This window comes from Delphinapterus leucas, chromosome 17 (genome assembly GCF_059928025.1).
Source record: "Delphinapterus leucas isolate spDelLeu-1000000601 "Yukka" chromosome 17, BTC_Dleu_Yukka2, whole genome shotgun sequence".
NCBI classification, from domain to species: Eukaryota; Metazoa; Chordata; class Mammalia; order Artiodactyla; family Monodontidae; genus Delphinapterus; species Delphinapterus leucas.
The window spans coordinates 84350965-84365268 of NC_143145.1; the positions used below are offsets into that span (position 1 = coordinate 84350965).

The 14304-nt window shown below is 36.5% G+C and overlaps 1 protein-coding gene across 1 annotated transcript in view; it reads right to left on the reverse strand.

Moving 5' to 3' along the window:
- Window positions 1-14304, reverse strand: part of SNTG1 (syntrophin gamma 1) — a 460796-nt gene that overhangs the window by 28759 nt on the left and 417733 nt on the right. Inside the window, exons 17-18 of the mRNA XM_089899181.1 lie at window positions 4993-5145; window positions 435-527 (exon numbers count right to left, since the gene is read on the reverse strand). Of these exons, the coding sequence (XP_089755307.1) occupies window positions 435-527; window positions 4993-5145 (246 nt within the window). The remainder of the gene's footprint in view (window positions 1-434; window positions 528-4992; window positions 5146-14304) is intronic.

The window sequence follows — 14304 nt, forward strand, 5'->3', positions numbered from 1 at the left end:
ATTACCTATACAACTAAAAAAATACGTTTCCTCATTTTGATATTGGAGATGTTGACACAGAAAAATAATAAAGGAACACTTTTAAAAAGTTGTTTTGAGAGAAGAAAATTTCCCTTCATTATGAGGCCATACTTTTAGTAAGAGAGAATATATATATATATATATAATATATAGACATATACGTCTATATAGTACATATATATACACTTTTTATAGTTATAATGTTTTCTGGCAACACGTTTGTTTTATTAAAATTCAATCTCTTGTTTTTCTATAAACATATTAAGGCATAATTTATCTCCTATTAATAAAAACGAGGACCTTAAATCCAACACCTGATAACCAGTCAGAGTGCTGACAGGAGCTGGAAGCAATTCCAGCCGTCCTTGATCAGGACCCAGGCCGCGCACCCTCGCGCTGACCACGCACAGTACCTTGGTCGCAGCGTCAAAGCAGATGAAGCCCATGCTGAAGTCGATCGTGAGCCCCATCAGGTGACTTTCCAGCACGCACGCATAGGTCTTGCACTGGGCAGAACAAAACGCTGTTACTTTCATGTGACTGACCCAATGCAGGGTTAATAGTCCACATATATCGGACTGTGTCGCGTCCGCTGTGATAAGTTCCTCGTACGACAGCTAACTTTATCTCAGCAACAACTGTATAAGGAACCTGGCATTGTCAGCATCCTAACGTCAACAAAACACAGGCCGAGTGGTTGTTGGCCTGCCCGGGGGCTGCAGGGCTGAGTTTCCAACCCTGCCCTGGTGACCTTGTCTTTACCTGTGTCACACTGATGCCCTTCCCTATCTTGGCAATAAAACTGTATACACATTTTTAGGTGTAGGCAAGATTATGTTAAGTTGTCATATTCTGTAGCTAAATATCACTGCATTTTTATTAAGCTAAAAGTGAATTATTAAATAGTAAGGTATTACTTAAATTCTTGGCATATCAATTTCATTGATATTCTTAAAAAGAGAGCTCTCAGGCACACAAACAGATTTAATAATCAGAGCAAGAAACACAAGAAACGTCTTGACCTTAAGAGTCTCTACATGTTCATCAGTGTGGTACAAGTCATGTCCTAAAGACATTTACCCTTCCTATTATTTGTGTAAGCCTATTGATTCTTCGAAATCAATAATTAATGATCGTTTACACTGAGATCAGATTAAATTACAATTTTACTTATATAAATAGTTTGGGAAAACTAGTAAAATATAGATGCTGGAATACAAGAATAACAGATGAGAAATACACACTTGGGGCTTATATGAAACAATGCATTTTTATGTCCATAGGCCAGTTTTATTTGCACTTAATTGCAAACTGGAGTGGGATATTCAAATCAAGAAAACCACCTTTTTTTTAAAGACTTTTTTGATGTGGACCATTTTTAAAGTCTTTACTGAATTTGTTACAATATTGCTTCTGTTTTATGCTCTGTTTTTTTGGCCGAGAGGCATGTGGGATCTTAGCTCCCCAACAAGAGATCGAACCCACACCCCCTGCATTGGATGGTGAAGTCTTAACCACTGGACCACCAGGGAAGTCCCAAGAAAAACATTTGTAATTCACAAAGGGGAGAGAGAGGGAGGGAGAGGGAGAAAGAGAGAAGCCTATCTCAAGCAAATGTTCGATACCAATCCTTACGTCATATTTGTGTTTATAATACTGTGTATAAATGTACATTAAGTGAATCTCATTCTGACTAACGATGGCTAAATGCATCACGTTGACTCCACCAAAAAGCTATATTCATGTGTTTAAGCCCAATCTGCATTGGAAAGTTATAACCAGGCCAGATTATTCATTTGGAGTTAAGTTTTTCAAAAAAGCAGATTAGAAAGCAAACTTAATGGGCCTTGTAAGTTTATTTGTGGGTGCAATTTTATTTAATACATGAACACCTTACCTTCCATGCTTGTACCCACCCATTACCACTTTATTAAAACTACTATCAACTTAAGGAATATCCAAGGCCATCTCATTTCCTCCAATTTAGACATAATTGCTTGCTATTTTCAAGTGACATTATTTTAAAAATACATGTCAGGTGGAAACACCTTCAGTATGGAACACTACAATTTATCTCATTAAGAACAGAATTATGAATTAAATTACCTTGTTTTGATAATCATTAAATCGAAACAGATACAATATAACTTGAGATCCACTGAAGTTTTATCCTATGATTTATAGTCTTAATAAACATATGTAATGAGTATATTTGTATGTTTTAACATTGAAATGTTTATTGTTTAATTTCTATATTTATTTTATAATAAAGTTGAATTATAGTTAGAAAAAAGCAAAAAAATTATCCTTTTTAGGGAATTTCAAGCTAGAAACACTTTGAAAGATTTTTGCACAATTATGTATTATATATAATTATTATATATTATTTTGCACAATTTTATATATTATTACACAATACTTGAAGATACATCACACATAAAATGATTTTTTACATGCCCTTTTGGATGACAGCTAACTGTCTATAGCTGGATAAAACACAATGAAAGAGTCTGAAATAATAACATTAAAAGAAATCAAGTTTTGAATGGGACACACTTCTTCACAGAAAGTCTTATTTTAAAAGGGTTGTATTAATTCATATTGAATTAGTGTAAAAAACAATTATATGTTCCTTACCAGTATTATTCACTTACTCTGGGAAAATTGTTCAGAAATTGGACAAATAAAGGTGCTAAAGATACAGTAAATTAATTAGGCTTAACTCTGGTACTTTGAATACTAGGTGACTGTAAGATGTAATTCATACAAATTGTCATATTTCTGTTTCAATGTTCATTACATTTTCTACTGTCACCCTGGGAAGTATGGCTAGATTTTAAGGTGTTAATTGAAATGACAATGTAGGATGTTTAGAAATACCTGCTTTCAGTGAATTATCCTTTAAATAAATATATATTTATATCAATATTAAGTACATTAGAGATGAGAAAATATTTAAATAGATAAAGGAATAGATTAGAAGCTAGAAAATGTTAGGGTGCAGTCCTGTTAATGAAAACTAATTTCAAAATAAAAATAGATTAATTTATTAATTTTTATTGTATTAATTTATTAATTTCCTACTTTTATGCCTGTTTCACAATAGGAGTATGTCCTCTCTTTATTTTTTTACCAACTTTAGTGAAAGTGGAAATATTAGGAACATAGAAGTAAACCACAAACTTCTTCATGTAAATATATTCACATCTTTGAATTTTGAAAATAACAGAACCACAGTGTTCAGTCGTTGATTTCTGGTAGAGTAAACAAGGGGAAATTATAAAATCTATAAAACAACCAAAAGCTAAAACGACATTAAATATTTTTCTTTTCACTTACCATATGCATCTCAAATTTGTATTGTGAATACATAAGGTGCTAGTACAAAGAAATGTATTGCTCAGGACATCAGTTTAGAGAATGTGAGGTCCAGATTTTAAAAAATAGTAAAATACAGTGAAACAATATAATTTTATCTCTATCTCACTTCTAAACATCAGGAGACTTAAAATGAAATTTTAAATTGAAACCAGCAGGTAGAAATCACCATGTCTTTGTTTCCAAGTGAAGTGTGATATTCTAGGGAAATGATAATTAGGAAAACCCAAAACTATCAAAATAAATAACAAAAACGTCAACTCCTGTACAACTTTATACAATGCTTTAAAATGGTCTTAAGTGTTGATACTTGGAATAAAATAATATTTAAGGTATTTTTCATCTTTCTACTTTGATATTAAAATATCTATTTATTGAATTGAGGTTCTATACAGCTAAATTATTGAAACAACATTTCTCAGTTACTTTAACTTTTTTAGGTAATGCAGATCAGCAGAATATGAGAAAATGTCAATTAAGCAATGAAAAAAGTGAAAATAAGTCTTCTCCTGTTCCCTTCCCCTGATTGTTATGTCATACTGGTGTGACCTGATGGGTTGAGTATAGAAATTTGCAGTCAGAAGAAAGAAATTAATACATGTCACATATCAGTTCAACGTAATTGAACAACTATGCATCCAAGTCCCCTGTTGCAGGCAGGAATCCCGGGATAATAATGCTGTGCTGTCAACATCATACATTTGTTTTCAAAATTGTGTCCGTGTGTCTATTTAGGTCCCGGCTCTGTGACTCAAGTGCATCACAACTGTTCAGTTTTGCCCTTGGTCTCTGTTAAGGGTCAGTTAGGGGTCAGCTGCAGAGCCTGTTCCCGTCCACGGTCCTGTGAATTGTACAGGCTACAGGTTTATGACATTTGGTCTAGATATAACTGCACAGTTAAGAGAGAAAGTTTAACAAACTTCTGCCGATTACTCACGATGTACAAAACGCACTTCAGTCGGTAGAGGAATAAAACAATCCCTGGAAACCCACAACTCAGTGTGGGGGACACCTAAGGAAACGGGTTAAGAGACCGTTCGGCAGGGGCGAGTTTGAACAGGACTCATGTGGAAGGGGCAATGGGGGCAAAGGGCAGGGCTGACTGGGGATTAGCAAAATTGTCCTGGATGATGGGACCTCTGAGAAAAGCTTCAAATTCCCTGTCGTTTTGAAGGGTAGAGATGAAGAGAAGGCTTTCTAGCAAGAAAGAGCCTTGTGAATGAATGAAGTCGTTCAGGCTGGAAATTAGGTGGCTGTGATTGGAGACCAGGAAATGGCTTTGTAAACGATTAATTAAAATAAGAGCGTTTTCTACTTTAGATTTAAGGTAGAGCAGATTCTAATTAAAGTTAGAAATATGTTTTTGATGAGTGGTAGGAAATAGCCTAGAAAGATCAAATTGTAGGAAAATTAAAACATTTTTCAGAGCCGTGTTGCACTTCATTTAATAACAATGGCTAATTATTGAACGTTTGAGAAGGTCAGGACTCACAGAACTGCATTTTTATGCTCCTTTGAATTTATATTAGAATTCTAGGGGAGTGGTCATGCATCTTTGGGGGTCACAGGACCTACAATTCCACAGACTCTCACCTGTATCCGTTCCACTTCCAGAAAGGTTGCTGTTTGGAAGGCTCTTTCCCACTGGGCGAGGTCAGAGTCTAATTCCACGGAGAAGTAGAGGTCCTCCCCAGACTCAGACTGCACGGTGAAGCAGTGTTTCCGCCGGTCCAGCAGGTCGCTGTCCTGATGAAAATCTGGAGTTACACAGGCTGGCACACACCAGTTCTACTCTGACAGGGCCACACCTGGATCAGTGCTGACCAGTGGGTGGCGGGGATGCTGCAGTGACAAAGATTACACTCTATGACAGCACTAATTCTTCATTCAAATGGTCACAGCAGACAATTTCCAGGCCTCAAAGTCTATAACGGAAACACTTCTTTGAATTGACACTGAGGCATGTCCATAAGATAGAAATTAGGATTTCTGGTTTCATCTCTTACTAGCAAGGTAACTACCAAAGCATTGAATGCTTGAGATTCAATTCCTTACTGTACAGATGGATAACACACAATTTCTCTTTTCCTTACAGAGCTGTGAAGATGATGAAATTAAGCAATACTTATTAATGTATTTGCAAATTTAAAGAGCTTCATAAGCATGGTCTCTTATATTGAGTTGATTTCTATAACCCTTAAACTATCATAGGAATATTCTTCTACATGAGATATGAAAAAACTGTGTCTAACATGTTTCAGAAATTTTATTGCTTTAAAAAAAATACACATTTACCTTACTTATGTAACTGAATTTCATTAAGTCAAAAAGACTCTGACATGGCAATTTTTTGGTCTTACTAGAAGTTTTCACACATCTGTATGTGTAGCAACTTCAGAGATGTTAAAAGGTAAAAAGAATGCAGCTAGGAATTGAGGAAAAATTGTAAAAAAGAAAGTTGGGGAAATGACTCAGAATACTATAAACCTGATTCCATACGTCACAGAATGAAAAGGATATTCATGTCTTATTCAGCCAATATGACCAATGTGGAAAAATAGCTTGCATTTTAAATTATATTAACTCAATAATTACATAACTTTGACTTTTTTGTGCTATATATAAATACAGGAAAAGTAGGTGAAGGTAATATACATGAATGTTAGTATTTCCATTTTTATAGCTATGGCAGATATCAAGATATTAAAATTACTTTTCTAGTAAAATGTCACTGAATACCTGCCAGAGTAACTATTTTCAAACTCATCTGGCCTTTAAATTATTACTCATATGTTCACAGGTAAATCTCATGATCTGAAAAGTAAAAATTTCAACTTCTGAAAAAAGTAACTGAAATAAATACTTACAACTATTATTTTTAAATTAATTTAAAAGAAAACTCAAGGCATTTTAGATATTAAAAAATCAATTACAATCAATCCAAGTGAACACGCTGTATAATGTAAGTCAATTCATTTTGGAGGATTTTAGTTGCCTCATCTGGGAAAAGAAGGAATAAAAGTTTAAATTTGCTCCTTTTCCCTGGGAAACTGGAATCCCTGATATAAATGGACATAATGGCAAATTTCAGAGAAAACATGAAGCATATTCCTTAGATACAGTCTCTAAATTAATCTTTACAATAATCCATGAAAATAGGCTATAATCTTCCTTTCCCTGAAGAGGGAAATAGGTCTTAGATGTGTTGGTCCCCATTTTAGAAGCTGCTTGGCCCTAGTGACTCAGATCAGATCATTTGGGAGTCACTCAGCCCAAGTTCAGATGTCAGTTCTACCTCTTATTTCTGCTTCTCCTAGAATCAGCGCAGGTATTTCTTAAAAGAGGGTGATATACCTGCCTGAATTTCTTATAAAGATGAAATTAGTTGATATATTTATATATTGCTTAGAAAAGTGACATGTATATTAAGTGCTCCATTAATCACTAATATCACACAGTATCATTATCTTTTTTTCACACAGTATCATTATTAATCACAATATCACCATCACTAATATTGACTATTACTAAAAAACTGGATTGGATCAGACTCCAGGTCCAAATTACGTTCCAGTACACACACACACACACACACAAACACACACAAACCTGTGATACCACTTATGGTGGAATGCAGGCTGTAGCAGGAGAGTCAGAAAGGCTCCTTTTCTAATAAAATTAACTAACAGTATTCACATTGAAAAAGAAACATGCTTGTCTGAATGTTTATTATGCAGGCAAGTTTGACTTTTGTGCCCTTCTTTAGGCATTGTATGTATGTGTGCATGTGTGTGTGCCCAGACGGGTGTGTGAATCCTGTCCCAGCACATCACATATACTACAAAATGCTCTTACAGACATTAGCCATTATGAGTTCTATTTCTGAGAAAATTAAGGCTTACAAAGATCAAGTGACTTAAACAAAAACATATTCTAAAAATTCAGAGATCCTAGAATTAAAGGTAAAATGTGTTAAAAAAATATATACCTAAGGGAAAAGCAACAAATAACATATAAGGGAATCCACATAAGGTTAACAGCTGATCTTTCAGCAGAAACTCTGCAAGCCAGAAGGGAGTGGCAGGACATATTTAAAGTGATCAAAGGGAAAAAAACTACAACCAAGATAACTCTACCCAGCAAGGATCTCATTCAGATTCCACAGAGAAATGAAAACATTTACAGACAAGCAAAAGCTAAGAGAATTCAGCACCACCAAACCAGCTTTACAACAAATGCTAAAGGAACTTTACTAGGCAGGAAACACCTGAGAAGAAAAAGACTTACAATAACAAACCCAAAACAATTAAGAAAATGGTAATAGGAACATACATATCGATAATTACCTTAAATGTAAGTGGATTAAATGCTCCAACCAAAAGACATAGGTTGGCTGAATGGATACAAAAGCAAGACCTGTATATATGCTGTCTACAAGAGACCACTTAAGACCTAGGGACACATATAGACTGAAAGTGAGGGTGGAGAAAGATATTCCATGCAAATGGAAATCAAAAGAAAGCTGGAGTAGCAATTATCATAACAGACAAAATTGACTTTAAAATAAAGACTATTACAAGAGACGAAGAAGAACTCTACATAATGATCAAGGGATCAATCCAAGAAAAGCATATAACAATTGTAAATATTTATGCACCCAACATAGGAGTACCTCAATACCTAAAGCAAATGCTAACAGCCATAAAAGGGAAAATTGACAGTAACACAATAATTGTAGGGGACTTTAACACCACACTTTCACCAATGGACAGATCATCCAAAATGAAAATAAATAAGGAAACACGAGCTTTAAATGACACATTAAACAAGATGGATTTAACGAATAGTTATAGGACATTCCATCCAAAAACAGCAGAATACACTTTCTTCTCAAGTGCTCATGGAACATTTTCCAGGATAGATCATATCTTGGGTCACAAATCAAGCCTTGGTAAATTTAAGAAAACTGAAATCATATCAAGTATTTTTTCTGACCCCACCACTATGAGACTAGATATCAATTACAGGAAAATATCTGTCAAAAATACAAACACATGGAGGCTAAACGATACCCTACTAAATAACCAAGAGATCACTAAAGAAATCAAAGAGGGAATCAAAAACTACCTAGAGACAAATGACGATGAAAACACGAAGACCCAAAACCTACGGGATACAGCAAAAGCAGTTCTAAGAAGGAAGTTTATAGCAATACAATCCCACCTCAAGAAATGACAAACATCTCAAATAAACAACCTAACCTTACACCTGAAGCAATTAGAGAAAGAAGAACAAAAAACCCCAAAGTTAGCAGAAGGAAAGAAATCATAAAGAACAGATCAGAAATAAATGAAGGAAATGATAGCAAAGATCAATAAAACTAAAAGGTGGTTCTTTGATAAGATAAACAAAATCGATAAACTATTAGCTAGACTCATCAAGGAAAAAAGGGATAAGACTCAAATCAACAGAATTAGAAATGAAAAAGGAGAAGTAACAACTGACACTGCAGAAATAAAAGGATCATGAGAGATTACTACAAGCAACTATATGCCAATAAAATAGACAACCTGGAAGAAATGGACACATTCTTAGAAAAGCACAACCTTCTAAGACTGAACCAGGAAGAAATAGAAAATATATACAGACCAATCACAAGCACTGAAATTGAGACTGTGATTAACAATCTTCCAACAAACAAAAGCCCAGGACCAGATGGCTTTATAGGCAAATTCTATCAAACATTTAGCGAAGAGCTAGCACCCATCTTTCTCAAACTCTTCCAAAAAATAGCAGAGGGAAGAACACTCCAAAACTCATTCTACAAGGCTAACATCCCCCTGATACCAAAACCAGACAGAGATGTCACAAAGAAGAAACCTACAGGCCAATATCACTGATGAACATAAATGCAAAAATCCTCAACAAAACACTAGCAAGCAGAATCCAACAGCACATTAAAGGATCATATATCATGATCAAGTGGGGTTTATCCCAGGAATTCAAGGATTCTTCAATATATGCAAATCAATCAATGTGATACACCATATTAACAAATTGAAGAATAAAAAACATGATCAACTCAATAGATGCAGAAAAAGCTTTTTACAAAATTCAACACCCATTTATGATAAAAACCCTCCAGAAGGTAGGCATAGAGGGAAGTTACCTCAACATAATAAAGGCCATATATAACAAACCCACAGGCAACATTGTTCTCAATGGTGAAAAACTGAAACCATTTCCACTAAGATCAGGGACAAGACAAGGCTGCCCACTCTCACCACTATTATTCAACATAGTTTTGGATGTTTTAGCCATAGCAATCAGAGAAGAAAAAGAAATAGAAGGAATCCAAATCAGAAAGCAAGAAGTAAAACTGTCACTGTTTGAAGATGACATGATACTATACATAAAGGATCCTAAATATGCTACCAGAAAACTACTAGAACTAATCAATGAATTTGGTAAAGTACCAAGATACAAAATTAACACACAGAAATCTCTTGCATTCCTATACACTAATGATGAAAAATCTGAAAGAGAAATTAAGGAAACACTCTCATCTACCACTGCAACAAAAAGAATAAAATACCTAGGAATAAACCTACCTAAGGAGACAAAAGACCTGTATGCAGAAAACTATAAGACACTGATGAAAGAAATTAAAGGTGATACCAACAGATGGAGAGATATACCATATTCTTGGATTGGAAGAATCAACATTGTGAAAATGACTATACTACCCAAAGCAATCTACAGATTCAATGCAATCCCTATCAAACTATCAATGGCATTTTTCACAGAACTAGAACAAAACATTTCACAATTTGTATGGAAGCACAAAAGACCCTGAATAGCCAATGCAATCTTGAGAAAGAAAAATGGAGCTGGAGGAATCAGGCTCCCTGACTTCAGACTCTACTACAAAGCTACAGTAATCAAGACAGTATGGTACTGGCACAAAAACAGAAATATAGATCAATGGAATAGGATAGAAAGCCCAGAGATAAACCCATGCACATATGGTCACCTTATCTTTGATAAAGGAGGCAAGAATATACACTGGAGAAAAGACAGCATCTTCAATATGTGGCGCTGGGAAAACTGGACAGCTACATGTAAAAGAATGAAATTAGAACACCCCCAACACCATACACAAAAATAAACTCAAAGTGGATGAAAGACCTAAATGTAAGGCCAGACACTATCAAACTCTTAGAGGAAAACATAGGCAGACACTGTATGACATAAATCCCAGCAAGATCCTTTTGAACCACCTACCACCTCCTAGAGAAATGGAAATAAAAACAAAAATAAACAAATGGGACCTAATGAAACTTAAAAGCTTTTGCACAGCAAAGGAAACCATAAACAAGACGAAAAGACAACCCTCAGAATGGAAGAAACACTTGCAAGTGAAGCAACTGACAAAGGATTAATCTCCAAAATTTACAAGCAGCTCATTCAGCTCAATATCAAAAAAACAAACAACCCAGTCCGAAAATGGGCAGAAGACCTAAATAGACATTTCTCCAAATAAGATATACAGATTTCCAACAAACACATGAAAGGATGCTCAGCATCACTAACCTAGGGAAATGCAAATCAAAACTACAATGAGATATCACCTCACATCAGTCAGAATGGTCATCATCAAAAAATCTACAAACAATAAATGCTGGAGAGGGTGTGGAGAAAAGGGAACCCTCTTGCACTGTTGGTGGGACTGTAAATTGATACAGCCACTATGCAGAACAGTATGGAGGTTCCTTAAAAATCTAAAAATAGAACTACCATATGACCCAGCAATCCCACTACTGGGCATATACCCTGAGAAAACCACAATTCAAATAGAGTCATGTACCACAATGTTCACTGCAGCTCTCTTTACAAAAGCCAGGACCTGGATGCAACCTAAGTGTCCATTGACAGATGAATGGATAAAGAAGATGTGGCACATATATACAATGGAATATTACTCAGCCATAAAAAGAAACGAAATTGAGTTATTTGTAGTGAGGTGGATGGAGTGAGAGTCTGTCATACAGAGTGAAGTAAGTCAGAAAGAGAAAAACAAACACTGTATGCTAACACATATATATGGAATCAAAAAAAAAAAAAGAAAAAAGTTCTGACGAACCTAGGGGCAGGACAGGAATAAATACACAGATGTAGAGAACGGACTTGAGGACACAGGGAGGGGGAAGGGTAAGCTGGGACGAAGTGAGAGAGTGGCATGGACATATATACACTACCAAATGTAAAGTCAATCGCTAGTGGGAAGCAGCCACATAGCACAGGGAGATCAGCTCCGTGCTTTGTGACCACATAGAGGGGTGGGAGGGAGACGCAAGAGGGAGGGGATATGGGGATATATGTATACGTATAGCTGATTCACTTTGTTATAAAGCAGAAACTAACACACCATTATAAAGCAATATACTCCAATAAAGATGTTAAAAAATATATACCTGCCATTCACAATTTTTTTTACTGTTGGCATTAGAACACACGTTCTAAGATTAGAATTCTTAGTTTCCGAAATCTATGGGGGGAGTGGCTTAGAAAAGTGAGTTTGGAATGCATTCCGCCAGACCAGGACCCTAAGAGAGTGATAGTTTAAGAGAATAACTTTCTCCCAAGCAGTGTCCCATCTGGCATGGAATTTACCTGATTCACACGCAACTACATTAATCTCTGAGCAAAGCCAAGGCTGTTTGTCCAGGGCTCTAGGCGGGGGCTGTGGGATATACTGACCCAGCTGAGGCCCTGTCCTCTAGCCCACCCTCTGTCACAGCCTTGATAAGGATCCCTGTGTTTCAGTCTATCCACACAGCCTGGCTTACGCTCCTTCACTAGCTTAATATGTGCTAGATTTAGCTTTTGACAGGAAACAGAAAGGAAAACCCTACTTAAAAAAAAGAAGAGTTTCAGTAAAGCCAACCAGGCCATGTGGAAAAATGCTGTGTACCTTCAAAGGGAAAAGTGCTTTCTTATATGGTAATGCGTTTAAAAAGTATATGGCATATAAACAAAATATAATTATTAAAAGAAACTTTTACCCTTGTATCCGCTTTGCATTTTTGATTTCTTATTTAATAGCCTTTAATCAGTTTTCATTATTGATTGATATCAGCATTTTCCCAAAGACATTATTATTGAAACAAATAGAAGCGTCACTACGATAATTTAGCAGAACTAGCACCAGAAAACAAACCAACCAGAGACACGTAAAACAATAACATTAATTTCTTACAATAGTATTCAGGGTTGACTTTCAATATCGCCTATTGAGATTAATGGTTTTAGTTAATAGTTACGAGATTCATCTTTCAGATTTCAATCCTAATATTCTAGTTCTGAGGATAATTACATCATACTAAAAAAAAAAAATCCTCAAATCCATGCTTTGAAATCCAAAGACCAGATGGCTTTTAGGAGAACAGGCTGTCCAGTGTGGGGCGTCTGAGAAATGTACTAGCTGTTCCTACAGATGTGGACATTAAGGGTCAGTAGGAATTGTGGCTGGTCATTTGGTCCTGCCTTTAAGAAATAATACAAACAGTCCCACCTGTAAGTATTTCCAAAGAATGAAACTCTAATTCTCAGCCTTTAATACTTGGTATGTGAAGACTGTTCTTCAATCTCCTAATATTCTTTCCTGAAAACAGGATCCCTCACACTGCAGTGTACACTAATTTATTCTTAATCTCTCTTCAGATGCGATTGAAAACAAGTGGTCACCACTTCTTAAAAAGTAACCTTTTGTATCCTTGAGGACAATTATCAAGCCACCTTTCGGCTTTCTCTTTATGAAACCAAGTGAGGCAAATTATTTTACCTTTCCTCAGGGGTACCGTGCCTTAGCTATTTAATGATCTTAGTATCTCTCCACTGAAACTTATCAACTTTTTCCTAATCCCTCGAGTAGTAAAAGATGCCAGCTAGCCAGGATGGACTCGTCCGGATCTGACTAGCATGAGACATAAAGGGAGTTCCTTGTGTCACCTGAAACCACACCTCTGTTTATGTACCCCAGGATCCTGTTTGAGAGCCGTGTCTGTGGAGATTTAAAAAGTGAAGATAATTGTGAGAAGTGGTATCTGGCCAGCAAGCCTCTCATAAAATGTGTTCAATTAATCCTGCACATTTTGTCAGATGAAGGGGAGGTCTGGGGGCCAAACTGCCCAATTAGTACTCATGATATAGATGGTATCATCTCCAGCCTGGCTCCTGGGTCATTTTCTAAAGAACAACTCAGGATAAAACTGAATGCTCTTTACATCCAGGACCATTAGATGCTGTCTTTTCTTCTCTCTCTCTTTTTTCTAGTGATACTTCTTTTCAAACAAATAATAATAACTTTCAACTGTGGAAACATTTTCGGGCCGTGTTCAAGATTGCACATACCCACTGCAGCCTCAGAAACTATTTTATCTTGGCCCAGTCCAGTGCCCATGGTGGGTACTCAGTTGATGTTCACCCAGGAAAGTCCTGCACGCCTGCTGTGTGCGAAGCACTGAGCATCTCTGTCTCACGGAGACTTGTTTTGAGCGGGGATGAGACAAATCAGAGCGCAAACAAGGAAATGTTTATTCCTAAGTCAGATGTCGGGAAAGCCTGTTAGTGCTTTGGGGGGCGCCAGCCCCAGGGGCCGTGCCATTTATACAGAATGATAAGAAAGGGCTCTTCAAGGAGGTGACATTTGAGGGCAGGCATGAAGGGAGAGAGTAAACTAGTATTTGGGATATCTGGGAGGGCTGCCGTGAGCCATCGCAGGACGGGGGAAGTGGGATGGGCGGCGGGTGGCTGTGCAGAGGGTGGTGGTCCGGGCCACGGCCCCCTGCAGGTGCCTGAAAACTCTGGATCTTGCTTTGCTTCGAACTGAACGCTAACGGGGGC